The following is a 21,475-nucleotide window of genomic DNA, read 5'->3' as shown; positions in this document are numbered from 1 at the left end:
CCCCATCTGTCACACACCTAGCACCACCGTCCACTCACGGCCCCCATCTGTCACACACCTAGCACCACCGTCCACTCACGGCCCCATCTGTCACACACCTAGCACCACCGTCCACTCACGGCCCCCATCTGTCACACACCTAGCACCACCGTCCACTCACGGCCCCATCTGTCACACACCTAGCACCACCGTCCACTCACGGCCCCCATCTGTCACACACCTAGCACCACCGTCCACTCACGGCCCCATCTGTCACACACCTAGCACCACCGTCCACTCACGGCCACAGAGACTACACGGACTGCTTTCCCAGACGTGCTGGCAGTTTGCCCACTCATGTTTGTGTTTCTGCAAATACATAATATGCTCGTAACTGCCTAGGAGAGTGTCCAGAGGGACAGACGCTAAGTGCTAATGGTGGTTACATTTGGGTTGGGGCTGGGCCTGCCTGGGGACCAGAGGCAGAGAAGGAAACACTAGGAAGACACCTGCTGTACATGTGAATGCAGACACATTCGCTGGACACTAACACCAAAATCTGATGGTCTCTGATCCCTTCCTGTGGCTTTGGAACTATCCCGCCTTCACTTCGGTAGACAGAGAATCAGAATAAAGTCAGTTCAGTCATTCGACCGAATCCAATTACGAAGGCCACGAGTGAAAGACGCTTTTTTATGACACCTGGGACTTTTTCAATCAGAGTTGTTTGGAGCGATGTTTAAATCAGAGTTACTGATAACGCTTAAGCAACTGTGCCTTAGTCATTAAGTCTGTGTAGGACACCTTGCTCGATGGGATGGGCAGACACTGTAAGTAGGAGGCCACCCCATTCCTAGCTGCAACTCTAGACCAGTCACTCAGCCTCAGACTGCCCAGATGCCCAGCTCCTTCCAAATAGTTACCTCGGCAAGTTCTTACCTGGCATCATAATAGTAAATAGAGATGCAGGTAGAATTTCTCTGGTTTAACTTATGGGATTTTTGGGGGTGGGGATGAGTGACCTCCCTTTGTCTGCAGAGCCTCCTGTCCCCTCTGCAGAAACCCCTGGGCTGGGGACTGGGCCTTCTCATCCCAACAATGATGCCTGCTTCCCTGGGGTTCAGTTCACTTAAGGTTAGATCAGGACAATCCATGCTTTGCTCAGTGAATTTTCATGTCATGCTGTCTCTCTAAAGGCCCAGAGAAGGGAGACGTGCTACAAATGAAGGGACTCAGAAATGGTGGCAGCCACTCTGGAAAACAGTATGGAGGTTCCTCAAAAAGTTGAAAATAGAGCTACCCTATGACCCAGCATTTCCACTACTGGGTGTTTGCCTGGAAGATACAAATGTCATGATCCAAAGGGGCACGTGCATCCCAATGTTTATAGCAGCAATGTCCACCATATTCAAACCAGGGAAAGAGCCCAGACGTCCACTGACAGATCAATGGACAAAGAAGATGTGGTGTGAAAATACAATGGAATATTCCTCAGCCATCAGAACGGATGACATCTCGCCATGTGCAACAACATGGATGGAACTAGAGGGTATTATGCTCAGTGAAGTAAGTCAATCAGAGATAGACAACCATCATGTGATCTCACTCAAAATTGGAATTTAAGAAACAAAACAGGGGAGCATAAGGGAAGGGAGGGAAATATAAAATAAGATGGAATCAGAGAGAGAGACAAACCATAAGAGATGCTTATGAGAACAAACGAAGTTTGCTGGAGGGGAAGGGGTGGGGGAGATGGGGGTCATTGGGTGATGGGCTTTAAGGAAGGCATGGGATGGAATGGGCACTGGGTGTTACAGAAGACAGATGAGTCACTGACCTCTCCCTCTGAAACTAATAATACACTATGTGTTAATGAATGGAATTGGAATAAAAATAAATTAATTTAAATAAAAGAAATGTCACTGATACACAAAAAAAGGAAAAAGTAGAATAAAAACATAGACAACAAAAGCTAGTAATTAGAAAGCAGTGAGGATCTCGGGGCTCTGTCGTGAGCTTCTAGTAGTAATGAATTAGGGGTCAATAAAGTGTGCTTAGCTGTGAAATTGAGAAAATAATTCTCCAGGAAAGAGCCTGGTATTCAAGGTGGAAGAAATGGGATGGAGAGGTCGGTGGTCGAGAGCCCTCGCTGGCAGCGGTGTCACCAAGGTCAAAGGAGCTGACCTCTGTCTTTCCTCAAGCGCACAGTGGGGAAAATAAAGCACTTACCTTCCAGGGCAGTTCTGAGGGTTAAAGGAGTTGAAACATGCAGAACTAGACAGAGTGAGGGTCCCACAGGCATGTGGTAAGTCCCCAGTGTGTAAACCACCACCATCATCAAAGAGCATCAAGATTGCAAGGGACCTGAATGTTTGCCCGGCTTCTGGCTGACATCTAGAAACCCCCACCCCCATGATATTTCCCATCCTGTGCTCCTCCGGAGACTCTCCCCATGTGGTTTTATAAATATTGACCATCAGTACTTTGTCCTCTTTATTTTGGCAGACAGGACTTGAGAACCAAGGTTGGGTCCAACCCAAGGAACAGAACAAGTAGCACCACCATGCCATCTAGATTGCTTTTTGTATTGGGGGGGAGCTTGTTTTTTCACTTTTTGTCATATTTTATCTTCCTATACTTATCTTCCTTTGCCTCCTGTTTTATTTTTTCCAGACCTATTTGATACTATGGATTTCTGTAAGCTGTCATAACATCACTAGGAAATAAAATTGATTAAAAATAAACCAGACAAGGGCACCTGGGTGGTTCAGTTACTTAAGCGTCCGACTCTTGATTTCAACTCAGGTCATGATCTCAGGGTCATGAGATCGAGTCTGATGTCGGGATCCATACAGGGCTGGGTTTCTCTCTCTCCCTCTCCCTTGGCCCCTCCCCACCTCTAAAATAAATAAATAACCAAACCAGACACAAATTAGTCTCTAAAATATCTACTGCTTTGGTGTTTTCCACCACATGATTGCACAGATACAGACACATAAACACCAAATCACGGAAAGGAAAAGGAACTGCACGGAAATTGAGACAGCAAGGTGTGAGGCTTACAGGAATGGCAGGTCGCGCCCGTGTATCCAGTGTGCGTGCAGTCACAGCTGAAGGTGTCCCAGGACTGGGAGCATTCGCCCCCATGTTCACAGTAGCTGGGCAAACACCTGCAAGAAAACAGATACACCGGCTTTTCCCCACATTCGGTCAGGAGAAAATGTGAGTCTTAGCGCTAACCTGCTACAGTGAAACATGGTACCAACAGGGCCTTCAGGAGAAAAATGAGACCGTGGACAAAACCTGCTGGGTCTGTAGAGAAGGTTTCCTAATGCAGTACCCACTGCAGACTAAGAAACCCACTAGATGCTACCAATTGTTCTGTGCTGGCAGCAGATGGATTTTTTACACACTGCAGATTCTATCAAAAAAAATTGTGGGGCTGCCTGGGTGGCTCAGTGGGTTGAACCTCTGCCTTCAGCTCAGGTCATGATCTCAGGGTCCTGGGATTGAGTCCCACATCAGGCTCTCTGCTAGGCAGGGAGCCTGCTTCCTCCTCTCTCTCTACTTGTGATCTCTCTGTCAAATAAATAAAATCTTTTAAAAAAATTGTGTTTGCTTTTTCACAAATAAGGCAAGATTGGTTTCATCCATGATCAGAGTCAAAGTACTAGCAAAGGCCAAAGGTGGCCAGCTGCACCTGTTCCCCTCCCGGCCTCCATGTCCTTGCAGTGGGACCTGCAGATCCTCCCACCGAGAGGCTTAGCCTTCTTCAACCTGGGTTGAGCATGGGACCTGCTCTGACAAATGGGTCATTAGCAAACTGAGACATCGGGGGCTAGAAGAGTATTTGGGGGTGGAAGACCTGTACCTGGAAAACTATAATATATTGATGAGAGAAACCAGAGATGACACAACCCGACAGAAAGACATGCTATGCTCATGGATTGGAAGAATTAGTATTGTTAAAACGTCCTCCTGCCCAAAGCAATCTACCTATTAAACACAGTGCCTATCAAAAGGCCAATAGTACTTTCCACAGAACTAGAACAAAAAAAAATCCTAAAATTTATATGGAACCACAAAAGACTGTGAATAGTCAAAACAATCTTGAAAAAGAAGAACAGAGCTAGAGGTATAATTCTGGATTTCAAACTATACCGCCAAGCTACAGTAACCAAAACAGTATGGTACTGGCACGAAAACAGACACGGAGACCCATGGCATAGAAGCGAGAGTGCAGAAATACACCCACAATTGTATGGTTAATCTATGGCAAAGGAGGCAAGAATATACAATGGTGAAAAGACAGTCTCTTCAATGAATGTTGGGAAAACTGGACGGCCACATGCAAAAGAATGGAACTAGACCACTTTGTTACACCACACACAAAATAAACTCAAAATGTATTAAAGGCCTAAATGTGAGACCTGAAACCATAAAACTCCTAGAAGCAAACATAAGCAGTAAACCCTTGCCCATCAGCCTTAGCAATATTTTTCTAGATATGCCTCCTCAGGCAAGGGAAACAAAAGCAAAAATAAACTATTGAGACTACATCAAGCTCAGAAAGTTTTGCCCCGTCAACAAACAAAAAGGCAACCTTTCAAATGAGAGAGGATATTTGCAAATGATATAGCTAATAAGAGCTTAATAACCAAAATATATAAAGAGTGGATATAACACAACATCAGAAAAACAAATTAAAAAATGAGCACTGAATCTGGACAGATGTCTTCCCAAGAGGCCACGACACATGAAAGGATGCTCTTGACTCATCACCAGGGAAAGGCAGATCAGAAGCACGATGAGATCTCATCTCACTCCGCTCAGAATGGTTAGTATCAAAAAGACGGAAATAGCAAGTGTTATGGAGAATGTGGTGAAAAGGGCAGCTTTGTGCACTGTTGGCGGGAATGTAACCTGGTGCATCAACTACGAAAACAGTATGGAAGTTCCCCAAAAAAGTAAGAATAGAAATGACATATGGTCCAGTAATTCCACTTCTGGGTATTCATCCAAGAAAAACAAAAACATGAATTCAAAAGGATACGCACCCTATGTTCATGGCAAGCATTGTTTACAACAGTCAAGACATGGAAGCAACCGGAGTAGTCATAACAGATGGGTGGACAAGGAGGTGTGGTCTATAAACACACAACGGTAGGCTGCTCGGCCATAGAAGACATGAAATCTTGCTATTTGATGGACCATGGATGGACCTAGCAGGTGTTATGCTCAGTGAAATAAGTCAGATGGAGAAAGACAAATACCATATGATTTCATTTGACTGTTGAATCTGAAAAAACTAAACAAATGAGCAAACAAAAGACAACAGAAAAGAGAAACAGACTCATAAACATGAGAACAAACTAGTGGTTGCCAGGTGACGGGGGAGGGGAGAAGGCAAAATGCGAATGGGATTGAGAGGTACAGACTTTGGTTATAAAATAAATGCCAGGGATGAAAAATACAGCAGAGGGAATATAGTCAATAATATTGTAATAAGTTTGTGTGCTGATACGTGGCAATGACTCCATTCAGCGTGAGTGTTTCATAATGTATGTAACGGCTGTCACTCTCTTGTCCACCTAAAACTAATACAATACGTCAACTGCTTTTCCATTACAGATTAGAAGAACTTCAAGTTAACTCAACTTAGATCATAGACCTAATTGTAAAATACCAAACTGTTAAACTCCCAGAAGAGAACGCAGGAGAAAAATCTAGCTGACCTTGGGCATGGCAATGACTTTTCAGATATGGTCTATGAAAGAAAAAATTGATAATTCAGGCTTCATTAAAATTTAAAACTTAAGGGAATGAGCATAGAGGCCACAGACTAGAAGACTGTCTTTGCAAAATCCGTATTTGACACAGGATGGATATCCAAAATATAGATAAAACTTTTTAAAATTCAACAATAAGGGCAATGAACAACCAACTAAAAACTGGGTCCAAAGAGTCAAAAGATCTGAACAGACGCCTTACAAAAGATGACCAGATAGAAAATGCACGTATGTAATCATGCTTGACATCATTAGTAATTAGGAAAGCTCAAATCAAAACCACAACGAGATGCCACTCCTCACCCACTGGAATGGTTCTCATCAAAAAGACATCATAACAGGGACAGGCAGGGACGAGGAGAATTTGGACCGTTCTATGTCACTGCTAGGAATATAAAATGGTACTTTGGAAAGCAATCTGGAAGTTCCTCAAGCAGTTAAATACAAACTCACCCCTGACCCAGCAACTCCGCTCCTAGGTATCTGCCCAAGAGAACCAAAAACACAGGTCTGCACAAAACCCTGTACATTCATGTTTATATCAGCATTATTCATAAGAGTCAAAAAGTAGAAACAACCTACATGTCCATCAAATGAGGAATGGGTAAAACAAGTTTGTTAATATCCTCACAAAGGAATGTTATGCATCACAACTTTGTCAATGATGTAGAAATGAAGACCGACATCAATTTAAAGGCAGATTACTTGGGTCCTGACAAGCCAAATGGCCTCTCTTGTTATATAGTTAAAGCTCTCAATATAGTCAAAAGCCTCATACATTGCAGGAACTTACATAAGTACTTGTTATCCTCTGGAGCTCAATGCCTATTTCTCTCAAGGAGTCAAAGGAATGGATAACTTTGGATTCCTTCTACTCCTATGCAGTTAGCACTCCTTTGCTCTTTGGGAGGAAGGTGCTGGAAATGAGCATAATGTCTTTCAAAGGACACACATAAACACTCTCCTGCCAGGTCTCTGGCATTTGAGTGGAAGACACCTGATTCCATGCCAAGAACTAGAAGTTGAGCTTCTTGGGAAAATGGAAGAACATCTCTTCACCTCCAGTGATTATAGAGCAGGTCTGTTCGCATCCGGGCCCTTCCCTCAGTGACTGTTGTCCCATGTCCTTGGCCTATTTAGGACAGTTTCCTTGACTCTGCACACCTGAGGTCAGCTTCCTTACCCCAAACCTCCAGCTTTCCTGGCAGGACCCAGCATGCACAAGGAAGACCAGAGAGAGGCACCAGTTGTAGTAAGAAAACTAAAATGGCGGCACACTCCCACGTTTGTGATTGGTGGAAACCACAAGTCCAGCATGCTGGTGATGCTTACACACAGATGAAGTGAGCTTAGCCTGCACCAGTTTCTTTGGGAAGGGAGGTTATGAATCTTACATATCATGCATGGACCAGGTCCCTTCCGTATTTAGGGAAGATGTTGGCCACAGTTGGTGCAGAGGAGGGCAATCAGGATTGAGATAGTGTTTAATGCCTTGACCTCTAAACAATTGCTAAGAGAACAGACGTTAGCCTAGAGGAGAGCCAATGAAGGGAATTCACTGAGTACTTGTTGGACTATGGGGGTAAAGTGTGCCTAGACTTAGAGCAGGAAATATGAAGACTCATGGTAGAAATCTGGGTGGAAAAGAGGACACTGATGAACCATTTGGTGAATGGGCAAGGGTCTCATTCCTGAAAGATAGAACAGAAGCAGGATTCTCTTCTCTATGGTGATAAAGAGATCCCCACTTTGAGACAGAAACTTCAATAGATATCATGCTTAAGATTCTTCTCAACTTTAGGATTTTGTACTTCTATGATTCCCAAAATATCTTCAGATTTAATAACTAAGCCTCTTGACTCTGTGCCTCCAAAAATCATGCTTCTTCTTCAGTGTTCCATTGAGTGGTGATACCACCTTTTATCCAGATGTCTGAGCCAGAACCCGAGGGTCATCCTGACCGGTCCCTCTCCATCCCCCCATAGCCACGCACTCATGAGCTTGCGCTTCTGTACACCAAACACTGTGTACATCATCTACATTTTTCTCTTCCCTACCTCAGGCTATCATCCCTTCTCGCATGGGTAGGCAGCCCCTTACCTGGCCTCCGGGCCACACACCCTCCCTCTGTGGCCCACACCCAAACCATCTTCCCCCGTTGGCAGTATTGCTTAGTTGTGTAAGTGGCCTCCTAGCACAGAGCCCTCAGTGACTTCCTGGGGAACCTTAGATCAGTGTCTGGATTTTGAGCTGGCCACCAGGCCTCTGTGATGTAGCCTCTTCCCAGCCAGGCAACCCCATCTCTCGCCATCCCTGCTACTCGTCCTCAGATACCCAATTTCTACAGCAGCCATGTTCAAACAGGCAGACTCGTGGCGGAACTTTGGCTTGGGCTCATGGCTGAACCTTCGCTGGATGTCCAGCCTCTCTCACTCAACTGACATACCCACCTTCCACTCCAGGGTAGGTGTCTCTCCCTCCTCTCTGATAGCCCTGCCTTGTCCCAGCACAAATTAGGCACCCGTCCCGCATGTCTCCACAACCCCCCCACAGTTCCACTTCAGTCTACTGATCTCTAAAAAACAACACGTAGAGCACGTGATGTTGCCCTTAGCATCTAGAAGATGAATGCTGGCCAAAGTCCACAGAGGTGGGCAAAGCGGCCCCATCAGTACAGTCCGTGCCTAGAGATGTTCAAGGTGGCATTCCTGTGATCCTAAAAGAAACCTGGAAAGGACTGTGTAACCTGAGTTATAGGACATGAAATCCTAATGTCCAAAACATGATTGCTGTAAGACATGATCCCTCACCACGATAACCCCGTTCCCGAAGCCTTGTCCCCAAGAACCCACAGCTTTCCCAGTGTCATGGGAGCCTGGGGTGCACAGAGCACCATATGCATGAGTCCTTGTGCAGCTCAGGAAGGTCTCCTATATCCCCAGCCGGTTTCAAACATCTTTTTTGATGGGCCCTGCTGGGCCGTTGGGCCAGGAATGCTGTTATGCATCGTGAATTATTAACTCCTTTGCCCAACAGATAAGAGTTACAAAATCGCCTGCATTTCAATCATAAATCTCAGCTTCACCTGAGCACAGCATGACTGGCTGTGGACAAGCAAGGTGCGGGCTGACGGGTGGCCGGGGTCGGCACGGAGCACGTGCCGGCAAGAGCCTGGCATGGATGGCTGCTCGGTCGTATTTCCACATGAATCTACTTCGTGGTGCATTGAACATGGAGGTAGAGGTGTGGCCTGAAGCACCAAGGAAGAGTGAACGTTTCTAACAGTGCAGAGTAAGGACATGTTTTCTGATGTTAAACCACGAAAACCATAAAAAATTACAATTATTGGCTACATCAGCCAAAGTGCCGATGGTTCTTTTCAGGCCCACGTACGGGGTTGCCATGAACCTCAGTTTCTGCTTTGAGCAGGGAAGGTAACTTAATATCCCAGATCCCAGAGGTCCCCATCCATTGCTAGTATGTACTTCTAACAACCATTTTTAGGTGTGATATGGGAAATCTTTCTATTTTGGTGATACACACACACACACACACACACACACACACACACGCACACACACACAGGCATACCTCACGCATACTTTGTTGTTGGTTTTTTGTTTGGGGGTTTTTTGTGTGTTTTTGGCTAAAGACCTTTCTGCACAAAGGCTCAACATGCATTTCTTATGTGAGAGAAACACTGTGATTGCATCATGCTTTGTGTGGGAATTCCCAGGGCACTGAAGTAACTTCCTGTGAGCTTCACGAGCTCCACGACTGAACAACAACCTGACCCCTGACCCCTGACCCAGCTGAGCCACTGACAGCCATTCCCATCAGCGAGGGCTGTACCCTACCTCCAAGCGAGTGTTTCTGAACCCCCTCCCAATACTAAGATTCAGGATTCCAGAGCTGGCGGAAGCTATAACTTACAGAGAAGCCAGTTCCTATGCCAGCATACATTTCATAATCCGAGAATTAGGATTCAGAGTTTTTGCCTAATTCTTTGACTCTCCTTTTGCCCCTACAAATGAACAGAATGTAAACGATACCCATGAACATCCGCATTAAGGAAAGCAAGTTCTTATGAGTTAATATTTCAAGCTACTGGAACTTACGGTTTTCTAACACACTGCCAAATTGCAACACAACGTGTACTTTATTGGACACGACACGGGATTCCAACTAGTGCCGTTAAACTGGGAACAGATTTACTGCACAAAGCACTTTGCACAGCGTGAACTTGGAAGAGGCTGGCCACACATGGATGTGGGAGGGTGTCTGGAGTGTGCTCGCTTATTCGACAGGACCGTAAGTCAGTCCTGCTTCCGGAAGGGCAGACATACCAGGCACAGAAAAAATTTAATGTCATCAAGCTAAGCCATCCCTTTTATCTAGAAAACCTGAAAGCCCAAGAGCGCGACAAACAAGACAGTTTGAATAAAGTTGCAAGAATTCGCGATTTTAACGTCCTACGGTTTCAGGGGTTTTCTTTCTGTTTTTCTTTTTTTAAATTGAGGTATAATTGACTTATAACATATTAGTTTCAGGTGTGCAATAGAATGAGTCAGTATTTGTGTATCTTGTGATGTGATCACCACAATAAGCCTCACTAACATCCAGCACCACACACAGTCACAAAAAGTTCCTTCTTCCGATGAGGACTTTCAGGATCCTCAGCGACTTTCAAATACACACGACAGTATTCACTGCAGTCATCATGCTGCTCACTATGTCTCCACACTTACTTATTTTAGAGCGGGAAGTTTGTGTCTTGTCCCCTTGCACTCATCCCCCACTATGTCCTCACTGACCGGTACCGTGCTCAGTGTGTGGTAACTGGGTTCCCTCCTTTCCCCCTTGTGTTTGTGTGACTAGGAATCCCCAAGGCTGAGACCCTTCTAGGGGAAGAGTTACTTTTCATTTTCCATATAGAGAAGGGAACGTGGGGTGAATCCCGCTGACCACATGTGGTTTCAACCTCCTGGTCCTCAATGATTCATCATCTTTCTAGAATATTCTAATCTCTTTTGTGCCGTGAAAGAATTTTTAGAAGTATTTTTACTCATCAGTACTTATACTCATCGACAATTACGGCACCACGAACAGGATTCTGTAAAAACTAAGTGGCTTGGGGACACATGCAAGGAAAACCATGATAGTACATCTTCTAAGAAGACACCATCTGAAAGGAGCAACTGTTAGGAAGAGAGAAGGGGCTAGAAGGAGGTGCTCCCCCTCAGTGGCTCATTTGTTCTTAACCCACTATCCAAATATTTTGAAATCAGGAATGTCAAAATGACCTGGGACGGCTTTACCTGTCGGTGAGGCCGCAGGTGTCTATCTGGAGGTCACGGAAAGTCCTCAGCGACCCCTGCTGTACCGTGATGGGGTCCACCGCCTGGTCGCCAATGGAGATGAGCCTCAGGCAGCCCTGAAACCCGGCCAGGGGACCTCCGCATCCAGGGCCAGAGCTGCTGTTGGGACAGCCTGAATGAACACGGAGACACACAAAGGAGAAAGTCAACAGTCGTCACCAAAGCAGCCATCAGTATTCTGTACATGCAAGTTTGCCGCCTCCTGCTCGCAGACGCCTGAAGATTACGCTTCCTCATGGACAGGGCAGTGGACGGATGAGAACAGACACTACTGGTTTTGGTAAAGCACAGAAATAACAACTCGAGCCAGGCTGGTGGACAGATGAGCCGAAGGTAGACTCTACCAGTAGAGTCAAGGCCCATTTCCTCTAAGCTGAGTTTGATTTCTCTTTTGAAACCACCCAAAGAAATCGGTCCTTTCAACATGATATTAAACTCTATAAAGACAAGACCATGGGATAAGAGAATCAGAAAGAAAAAAATCACAGGCCTACTAGGACCTACGAAATTTAAAATGCTTGAGAAATAACTCTGTATGTGAGATTCCTACTCTGGGCGTGCGTGTGTGCGTGTGCAAGCGCAACACAGTTCAAACAAGGTTTGACCGTACACGGTCAGAGACATCTAACGACAATGTACATGACTTACGTTTCCAACTGCTTCTGAATGAGGCATTTTAGTCAAATACCTCCCCCCCCACACACACACACACAGAGTTAACAAGTATCTCAACGATACGGCCCTGAGAATAACGGAGAAAAGTTAGCATCCTGGAGCACCCCATGCGAGAAGAAACAGGCGTTGACTCTTTTCAATAATAGTAAGTTTTTACAAGTTCTGCTGCATTCACTAATTCGCTTGCTGTAAATTATTGTTAAATTAATGAAGGAAAGAGGCCATCAGACTACGATGACTCACCAAAAGCTTTAGTGGCCCAGGACAGCAAACCAGAGTCTGAGGCTGTAAATGAGTTTGATTTCTGTGTGGCTTCGTGTGGCTTCGTGTGGCTCTGAAACCAGAACCTACAGACAGCGGCCCCAGACAGCCACCCCCGATTTCAGCCGGAGCCGATCAGTAATTCCTCTCCCTGCTGCCGCCCCTCCTCTCCGGGAGCCCTTCCCCTGCTCCTGCCTACGGAGCACTCCTGACCACTTCTACTTTGGTGTTGTGTGATTCAGATCAGTTTTTGCTCCAAAACACCCTTAAAAATTTGAATCAGGTTATCTTCTACCGTTACAAACCTCAATGCCTAGGCGTTGTTTTATTGTATCCCCCTGGTTTCCCACGAAGACAAGGCTCTTATACCCATGATGAGCAAGGACACAGCTTTGAAATCAAAGTCAAAGCCGATCAGGGTTCAGAGCTGCCTCCTTCCCCTCGGGTCAGCAGGCTGGCACGTGTTCTCCCACCCTCTGCAGAGCTGCCCTCAAAGCAATCACAGGTCTTCGATGTGAGCACTTCCAGACTCCCAGGGGACAGGAAAAGAGAAACACACTCACTGCAAATGCTTTGGTGAAAGGCCATCATGAGGAGAAATCTATAGACACAGCTTCATCTCCATTTCACACACACCCCTCATTTTGGGGACTGAGGTTCTCCCCAGGAACTGCCCTGCTGCAGGGAGCTGAGTCTCATGGGTGGTACCCTCCCCAGGGACGGCCAGTGCCCACGGATGCAATGGATGAGTCAGTGACCCGAAGCCTCAACTGGGACGTCCCTGAGGGGCAAATGCTTCTTCAGAGCTGCCTTGAGGCCTCTATGCAATGGCATCACGCCTCGCCTTGTCTCTGCTCATCCCAGCTGCTCTCTGCCCCCAGCAGGGTCGTTCCTGAGAACTAACCTCACTAAACCACCGTACACACGAGTCTCCCAAGCAGAGAGCCAGCTTCCTGGGGAACCTACCTGTAGCCACGTGGGATAAAATCTCAAAGCATTCACTTAATTGAGTATTTTACTTTCAGATGCAAACACAATAGAAGCACATTTTTAAATAATTTAATATTCTTTTAATTCCAAGAAATTGTGAAATAAATTTTATGATTCCTGAGAAACTCACCTGTTTTATTCATTCTGTGCCTTATACAATTATGTCTCATTGACATCATTTCCAGGAGAATGTTTTCTTTTAATTTGTTAAATACAGAGTCATAACTATTCATCTTTCTAAAAAAAAATCATTAAAAATCATTTTCCAAGCATTTAAATATTAAGGAAGTTTTTGGTAATATTTACAGGTGGTATTTGAGGTTACTTTAGAAGTCTCTTATATTTTAAATGAAATGGAATCAGTAATTTATTTTTTTTAGAAAGATTTGTTTATGTGAGAAAAAGAGAGAGAGAGAGAGAGACAGTGACAGCATGAGGGGAGGAGGGACAGAGGCTGGGAGACTCAAGCCAGGAGCCCAACGTGGGGCCGGATCGCACGACCTTGAGATCATGCCCTGAGCTGACATCAGGCGTCAGACATTGAACTACGCCGCCCAGGTGCCCCTGGAGTCAGTAATTTCATAAAGATTTTACTCATTATACCTACATGTTTTTTGTTCTCCTCTGTCTGAACTTTTGTCATGAGGGTCACTGGTGCACCTTCAAAGGACAGGGACTGAAGACAGAGCCTCCTCTCGTTCCCGCCCAATGGCCACAAGCTTGTGCCTAAGAATTTCCACAAGACGCGCATGGTCATCTTTCCTCTTCTTTCAGTGACTGAGGCTTTGCATTCCTGACAAATATACCCCAAAACCAGCCAAGGCCTTCGTCCGGTGAAACCCACTGTTGGGCACAATGAAGCCCCATAAATTACCCTCATGGAGACGTTGACACTTCAAATGTGGTGTTACATCACAAAGAACAGACAAACTGTCCAGTTTCCCTTTCCTTTTTCCTTGTTTTATGTGAAAATATGCACACTTATGTTTGTAAAAGAATTTCTGGAAGGTTGGATATATTTGGAAGACACCTGGTGTATCTTTGTGTCTTTATAGGCGACTTCCACTGACAGTGCTTAGGGACTGAGAACATTAGGATACAGGATCAGAAACGTTCAGCCAATAAACATTCCCCTTTCTCCAGATCACAAACTTCAGACGCATCTAAAATACAATGCAGTATCTGGGGCGCCTGGTGTCTCAGTCAGCTGGGCGTCCAACTCTTGATTTCCACTCAGGTCATGATATGAGTCGTGGGATCGAGCCGCATGTTGGGCTCTGCACTGGGCAAGATTCTCTCTTAGCCCCTGCCCCTCCCCATCCATCCCCATTCACACACACACACTCTCTCTCTCTCTAAAAAAAAAAGAGAGAGAGAGAGAAAAAGAAAAAATACAGTGCAGTAACTCAGTGTTCCTATAAAGACTCAACTGAATCCAGCAGTCACAAAGAAAATTTTCTCAAAGCGGAATATTAAGAAGGAAAGGTCAAACCACAAAGTCCTTCCTTGCTCCAGTTATGAGAGAGAGGTCAAGAAGCAAGGGGTGCCACGGCCCAAGACAAGCCCAGACCACCAGCTGTCTGTTCATCCACACAGATTGCCCGAAGTCCCAATGGTAAGATGGCAGAGGGTCCTTCCTCCATGACCTGATTCGGGATGGACAGTGAAAGTGGACGGGGATAGTTATTGCTAAGTCAGTGGAACATACCCATCAACATGGAAGGAGTCAGAAATTTAAGTACCTCTGAGGATGACAGATAAATTGTCGCTGGATGTCAAGACCCCAGAATGGGTCATGAGGTGAGACCTCGTTACAGCCGTCATTGTTCCCTGGTCTGCTAAGGCCTCACACACACAAGGACCCTCGTGAAATTCGGAGCATAATTTGATGTTTCCCAGCTCTGCAGGGCATGTGTGCTGGTGGACAGCACCACGATCCCACAGAAGGAATCCAGAGGACAGCAGCTTCCCACTACCCTCCCCGGCAGGCACTGAACTCTGTGTATGGTAGGGTAGAGCAAAACTGTTGTCAGAAGAACAATTTACAAACTCACACAGGAGAAATAGAAAAGGGAAAAGGGAAACCTGCATCACATGTAAAAAGTCTACAAATCTGCGAGAGGAACTTTGTCATGAAAAGAAAGCCACAGAGCTCTGCTTTATGCCTGTTGTCCTGCCATAATTATCAAGATCATCCCCTCCATTCACTAAAGCATCCTGGTTTGGACAATAAATTATATAGCCACCCTAACTGTAATAGGAAGACGCCCTAATCTGCCCTTATGGGAAAGCATGGCAAAAAAGAGTCACTGACTGGGGCACCTGGGTGGCTCAGTGGGTTGAGGCCTCTGCCTTCGGCTCAGGTCATGGTCTCAGGGTCCTGGGATCGAGCCCCACGTCGGGCTTTGCTCAGCGGGGAGCCTGCTTCCCCCTCTCTCTCTCTCTGCTTGCCTCTCTGCTTGTGATCTCTCTCTCTCTCTGTGTCAAATAAATAAATAAAATCTTTAAAAAAAAAAAAAGAGTCACTGACCACGTGGTGAGCAGGGACTTGCCACTGAACCTTCATCAGGAGAGCGGGCTAAGGAGGGTCTCGGAACATGGGGCACTGGCTGCCATGAATACCGCATCTGCTATGGAGCATGGACTGGATAAAGTGGATTTCCCTGGTAACACAATGCATATTCTGGTCCTGATGGACGTCCATTAAGAAGATAATTAAAGAGACACTGGCATACACCATTCTTGGGATTGGATAAAACATCTCTGGCATTGACGTCTTTGGGTCTCAAAGTTCCCACTCAATTTGAAACTGACCTGCACCCCTTTCCCCAGAACAGAGCTGGGGAGTCCAACAGACCATACAGATGAGGGGCTCTGAAAAAGGGATTCTTCCCCTGTGCATACAGCTTTGAGCACAGCACATCGACTGAGAATTGGGCTGCATGTTCACTGGTCCTAGACCTGCCTCTCCTGCTTTTCCTTCACAACAAATAATGCTCATCTCCTTATTTAACATCAGTAAACTGGGGTGTTTTGGTTTTGAGTGTTTGCTCCAGCTTGGTGATGGCATTAGCTGGGTTGTTTGGAAAGTGTATATTCCTTCTCCAGGAAAAAAGATGCTGTTACGTTGGTATAAAAAGGAGAGTTGAAAACGTTGGTTTGAATCAGTGCCTGGAATTGCTCTGTAGGAATCAAGTGGGTGTTGACAGCGGAGTACACACAGGTCATTCTGAATTTACACATTAGTTACAGATAATGTGCTGTGATTGCAAGATCTTACACTATTTTTGCCACTCAGTGCCAAATTTTAATCACAACCAAAAAATAGCAAACTGGTAATGAAGAAAAGTCATTATACTCTCTCATGGGATGTTTGAACTTTGTAATTCTGCTCATCTTAGAGACATGATTTGTTATTGGAAACTATACTAATGAGACAGTTTTTCTGCACATCAACACAATTTTATGAAAACACGTAAGAAAAGCCTATTGTGCTTTTTTTCAACACATTGCCTCCAAGTCTCTAGGGTCCTTTCATAGACCAAAGGCTGGAAACAACCAAAGGCTGTTTCACTGAATTGACTATGCATATTAGGAAACTTGATAGCTGCACATAAGGAAAACGTTAAAATCACTGGCAGCCATAGGGTATTTATCGCATCTTTTATAATAGCAAAAAGTGGGCACCATCCAGCTGTTGCTCCACAGTAAAACGGGACGGCGGAGTTAATAAGTGAAACATGGTGTGGTACACATCAAAACCACAGGGCAGTAAAAATTAATTAACTTTATCTATAAATACTCACAGGGCTGGATCTCCAAGACTAATCTAGAACAACAGTGACAGCAATAACAATAAAAAGAACCCAGAAGAAGGCACACGGTAGTGCCCTATGCGTAAACTGAAAAGCAAGGGGACACAGAACACAGAACACTACTGTGTGAAATCACCTACATGGATATAGCTTCTAAAGAAAAGCAATACATCAGAAATTACAAACTTTCAGTTGTAAAATAAATAAGTCATAGCAAAGCAATGTACAGCATGGTGATTACAGCTAATAATACCTTATTGTCTATTTAAAAGTTGCTAAGAAAGTAGACCTTAAAATTTTCATGACGAGAAAAATTATAACTATGTATGGTTGTGGATATTAACTAGTTATTGCGGGATTATTTCCTAATGTATACAAACACTGAGTCATATGCTCACATCTGAAACTGACACGGTGCTACACGTTGATTAAAACATAAAAAGGTGATACAAAGACTAGTAAAAAGGGGGGGCAGGGTAATCCTTAACTGGGGGAGTGAGAATTTAGAGGAGAGGGAGACATTAAAAGCATTGTAGTGTTTAATTGTGTACATTAGGGGGTTAGCCCACAAACGCTCTTTCAAGAAACATGAGTAGTATTTTAAAACGCATACATGAATTACTTAGTGACTCCATATCACATCAACGTGTAAGTATTTATGGAAAGTACCTGTTCTCATGTAGCTGTGCGTTGCACATTTGGAACATGCCCGATGCTCAAATATGAGAGAAGACTCTGTGTTTTTAGAAAGTTTTTTTTTTAACTTTTTAATACAAAATAACAAGCATTCCATTTTGCACCATTAAACAATACAGCAAGGATTTTTCTTCCTATCCCTTTTAGTGCTTCAAAATCTTTCACATTTTAAGTTACAGCTCCTGGATAAATTCTTTATTTAGTTTTGAAGGAATCGGTTCCTCTGCAGAGCTCTAAAATCCATCATAGGCATAAAGGTTTAAAAACCTGTCTGGGTCAGAGGTGCATCATATTTGGCAGGGGGGGGAAGCGACCAATCCAATGTTCTAATGCTCCTGGTGCCACTCCACACTGACCGTGGAGGCTTGCTTTAGGGGGCTTGAAAGATTAAACGCCCTGTGTGGGCTTACTGTCAACTCCTCGGGAGGATTTTATACTTTCTTGTTGGGCTATCAAGTTATCTCCACCATGACCTCAAACTTATTTTGGAAAGAAAAAACCATAAAGTGCGAAACAGGAATAATATCAAGGATGGCTTCCAGCCACGATTAGAAGAAGTCTCACAACTGACAGGCCTAAGCTTCTGGTGGCTCAGACTCTTCACACAGATGCCTCAGAACGGACATTTGTTACCCTCAGGAGCTCCCCCTCCCTGGCTGCACGGATCCTGGACAGACTCAGTCAAAGTTCTACCAAACAGGCAAACCCGCCGTCTCCCACAGTTGGGGTGATGGTCTGGTGTTGTCTCAGTAACGTTCACCACAAGGTAGTGAGTGGGTGTCCTCTCTTGCTCTGGTGTAGGTAACGGTGTCCTTGTGCGTACACAGTGGGCGACAGAACGCTTCCTGAACATTTAGGGCAACAGAGCAGCTGGGGATCTTGGGGAAATACAGATTCTGGCTCAGGAAGTCAGGGGAGTTACGTCTGCACCTGCGACAGGCTTGAAAATGGTGCTGCCATGGGTGGCTCCCAGGCCACACCAGAGGACCTGGGCCACCCAGGGAGGAGAGCGACTGACAAAAAGAAGACCGCCCACATGCAACAAGGAAACTGTCGCATAAAAACACCTGAAGGAAAGGTTCTAAGAGTTATTTGGCCTCCCGAAAATACTCTACAGTGAAGCACAAAAGGTTAGAGACAGAGAGCGAGGACCCTCAGAGTGGCCTGCAGAGAGTCACCTGGAGAGCCCACTCCCCGGGCGTCAGAGCCAGAGAAAGCAGATCTCTAGGGACAGAGACAGGCCCTAACATTCTGGAAGCTTTCCAGGTGACTGCAGTGGAAACAAGTGCTAAATTCAAAATCAATCTTAGCAAATGCACATCAAAACAAGGCCCCCCATAGGCTTGCATTTTAGGCCATAATTTACTGCCTTATTCGGGGGCGCCTGCGTGGCACAGTAGGTTAAGCACCCTATTCTTGGTTTTGGCTCAGGTCATGATCTCAGGGTCATGAGATCGAGCCCATGTCGGGCTCTGCACTCAATGGGGAATCTGCTTGGGATCCTTTCTCCCTCCCCCTCTGTCACTCCCACTCGTGCTCTCTCTGTCAAATAAGTAAGTAAGTCCTTAAGAAAAATTTACTGTCTTTGCTCAACATTCTCATTGACTAAACTGAAAGAGAAACCTTGCTCTCCTTCATTTAAAATTGCTGGTTGTTTCAGAAGGCAGGAGCTGGAAAGACAAGGATGGTTTGATTGCCAGCACCGCCAGTTCCTTTCACTTACCGCCCAAATAATAGGTGTCCCCTGAATCAATCTGTCCACGCAGGGAGTGAGCCACAGAGGCTGCCTCACCATCCACCATCACATTCAGGTGATTTCCTTTCAACGAAAGGGACACTGAATGCCACTGCCCATCACTTAATCCAGCACCTGGAAGTAAACAAAATTGGGTAAGAAATTCCTAAAAACCTATAGATGCAGCTACACAGAGCCATGCTTGAAAACAATACAATCATGATCTTAGACACCCTACCAAACTTCACCGTGAACTCACCTGAAACCCACCAGGTTATTTAGCTGGCTGGGCAATGGAGACCCACCACAGAGGACAGCTGGGCCTCTCAGAGAGAAAGGGAGAGGCTTGGGACAGATGTGAGCTTGGGGGTTTCTTAACAGGCAATGAGATCACGTGGTATCCTGGTCATGTTTCTCTAGGAGGAAGGGGTTACCTGTGGAGTGAGGCTCATTGAGTAAATGTGTGGTTCCAGAGGGTCCTTGCATCTGACCTCCCACAGTCATAGATTGGCCAGTCGTGTTCTAACACAAATTATATTCTATCAAAAATTACTGTGATCAGTTAAGAGTATTAAGACATATGTGCACATGGCAATGACTGTGTTTCACTTTCTCATCACTCAGTTAAATCAGAAAAGTACAGGGAGAAAAAAAGAGAAAATAAAGAAAGCTGAATTGAAGGGGGAAGGAAGATTCAAGAGTGGAAAGTCCAAACATTCTGCCTTGGACAGTGCAATCTTAGTTTCTCCCAGTGCTAGGGCTTTAATGGACTAATACCAACAGGATCCTGAACAACCTTAACATGATCAAATATCCTAGTCCCCTGGCACAGGGCGCACGTCCCCCTCTTCTAGTTTGTTAATATTTTAGGATGTTGAGAAGCATAAGATTTTCCAAAATTGTTGTTATAAAAATAAAATCTTGTCCCTACTTTCATGTATTATTACTATATATAATTTTGGTAGACTATTTAGAAAAATATATCATATATATCAATATAACTCTTTAGAAAAAATGTATCAGCAACTTAAGTATTACTGAAACATGTAAATCCATAGAACAAAATGTAAAGTTTAGAAAGCATCGCATTAAAGTGTGTGTGTGTGCATACTCAATCACTGTCTAAAATTGGACAAAACCCAGTAGGAAATATTTTTAAATGTTATCATTAACTTTGGATGAGGGAATTGTTTGCCTTCATGCCCATATTCCACTGGCCAAAGTGAGTCATTCGTTCAAAAGCAAGGGACTCCTCCCTTCCACGGAGAGGTCACAGCCACTGTCATGGCCCCAGAGACACCTGCTGCTCTGAAGGAGCACAGTGAATAATTGGAATCTTTAGAAATTGTCTTGCCCAACAGGGAAACAGGTCGTAAACAAACACTTCAGCTCATTGAAAAACAAGAAAGTGAGACTCTTTTGACTTCTTTGATGTCGTGCCCAAGCTTGCGCATGACCCTGCCTGACCCTAATTTGATCGTCTTGGGGAATTGTCCTGATAGATTAGCCTATACCTCTTGCAAATGAGAAAGGTGCCGACTGCTTAGAGCCCTCTAAGTTTGGAAGTCAACCTGCAAGGGTCAGAAGTTATTTTCTAGCTCATGGGGTATCACCCCAAAGAAAATATGGCCATGTTTCCAGTGGAAAGTTAACCAGGCATATTTAATTTGGTATCAGAGTTTGGCCCAAGGAACCCAATCAACCCCATAAATCCATGTCCCTCCAGTGCTCTTTAATATGTCAATGATACTGCAATTAAAAATGAAAATACAGCATTTTTGGTCTTGGCTTCATTTCTCATCAGTGATGTTGACATGGATTCAAGACCCATGTGCACAGGAAATATGTTTCTGGCCTGACCCAGAAGGTCATAGACCCTACTGTAAAAATCACGATGCCTCCGCTCCTCTCAGACTGTGAAACAGGAGCGATGGTACTTCCCAGCACTCCCTTTCAGGGACTTTAGCTCTTTGCCATGTACACCCATCTCTCACTTTCTGTGTCACATTTGTGAATCCAAAACTGTTGCAAAGACCCCACACGGGTTAGGTTCATGAGCAATGATGAGAAAGCCGACAACAGAATATGGAGGATTGCGGTTAGATACTCAAGACCTACATTATGACACTGGTCCTGAAGGAAATCCTCCAGCCCTCG

General features: G+C 44.9%; 1 protein-coding gene across 1 annotated transcript in view; it reads right to left on the bottom strand.

The window, feature by feature from the left end:
• LOC111140175 (contactin-associated protein-like 3) overlaps positions 1-21,475 on the bottom strand; it is a gene marked incomplete at its 3' end in the record, with an annotated part of 131,376 nt that overhangs the window by 54,954 nt on the left and 54,947 nt on the right. The window contains exons 8-10 of the mRNA XM_022492516.1: positions 19,307-19,453; positions 11,087-11,258; positions 3,043-3,149 (exon numbers count right to left, since the gene is read on the bottom strand). Of these exons, the coding sequence (XP_022348224.1) occupies positions 3,043-3,149; positions 11,087-11,258; positions 19,307-19,453 (426 nt within the window). The remainder of the gene's footprint in view (positions 1-3,042; positions 3,150-11,086; positions 11,259-19,306; positions 19,454-21,475) is intronic.

Source organism: Enhydra lutris, unplaced genomic scaffold, assembly GCF_002288905.1.
Source record: "Enhydra lutris kenyoni isolate GAN:26980312 unplaced genomic scaffold, ASM228890v2 scaffoldscaffold219, whole genome shotgun sequence".
Classification (NCBI taxonomy): domain Eukaryota; kingdom Metazoa; phylum Chordata; class Mammalia; order Carnivora; family Mustelidae; genus Enhydra; species Enhydra lutris.
Note: the sequence above shows the minus strand (reverse complement) of the source record. Positions and strands in the feature narration are given on the sequence as shown.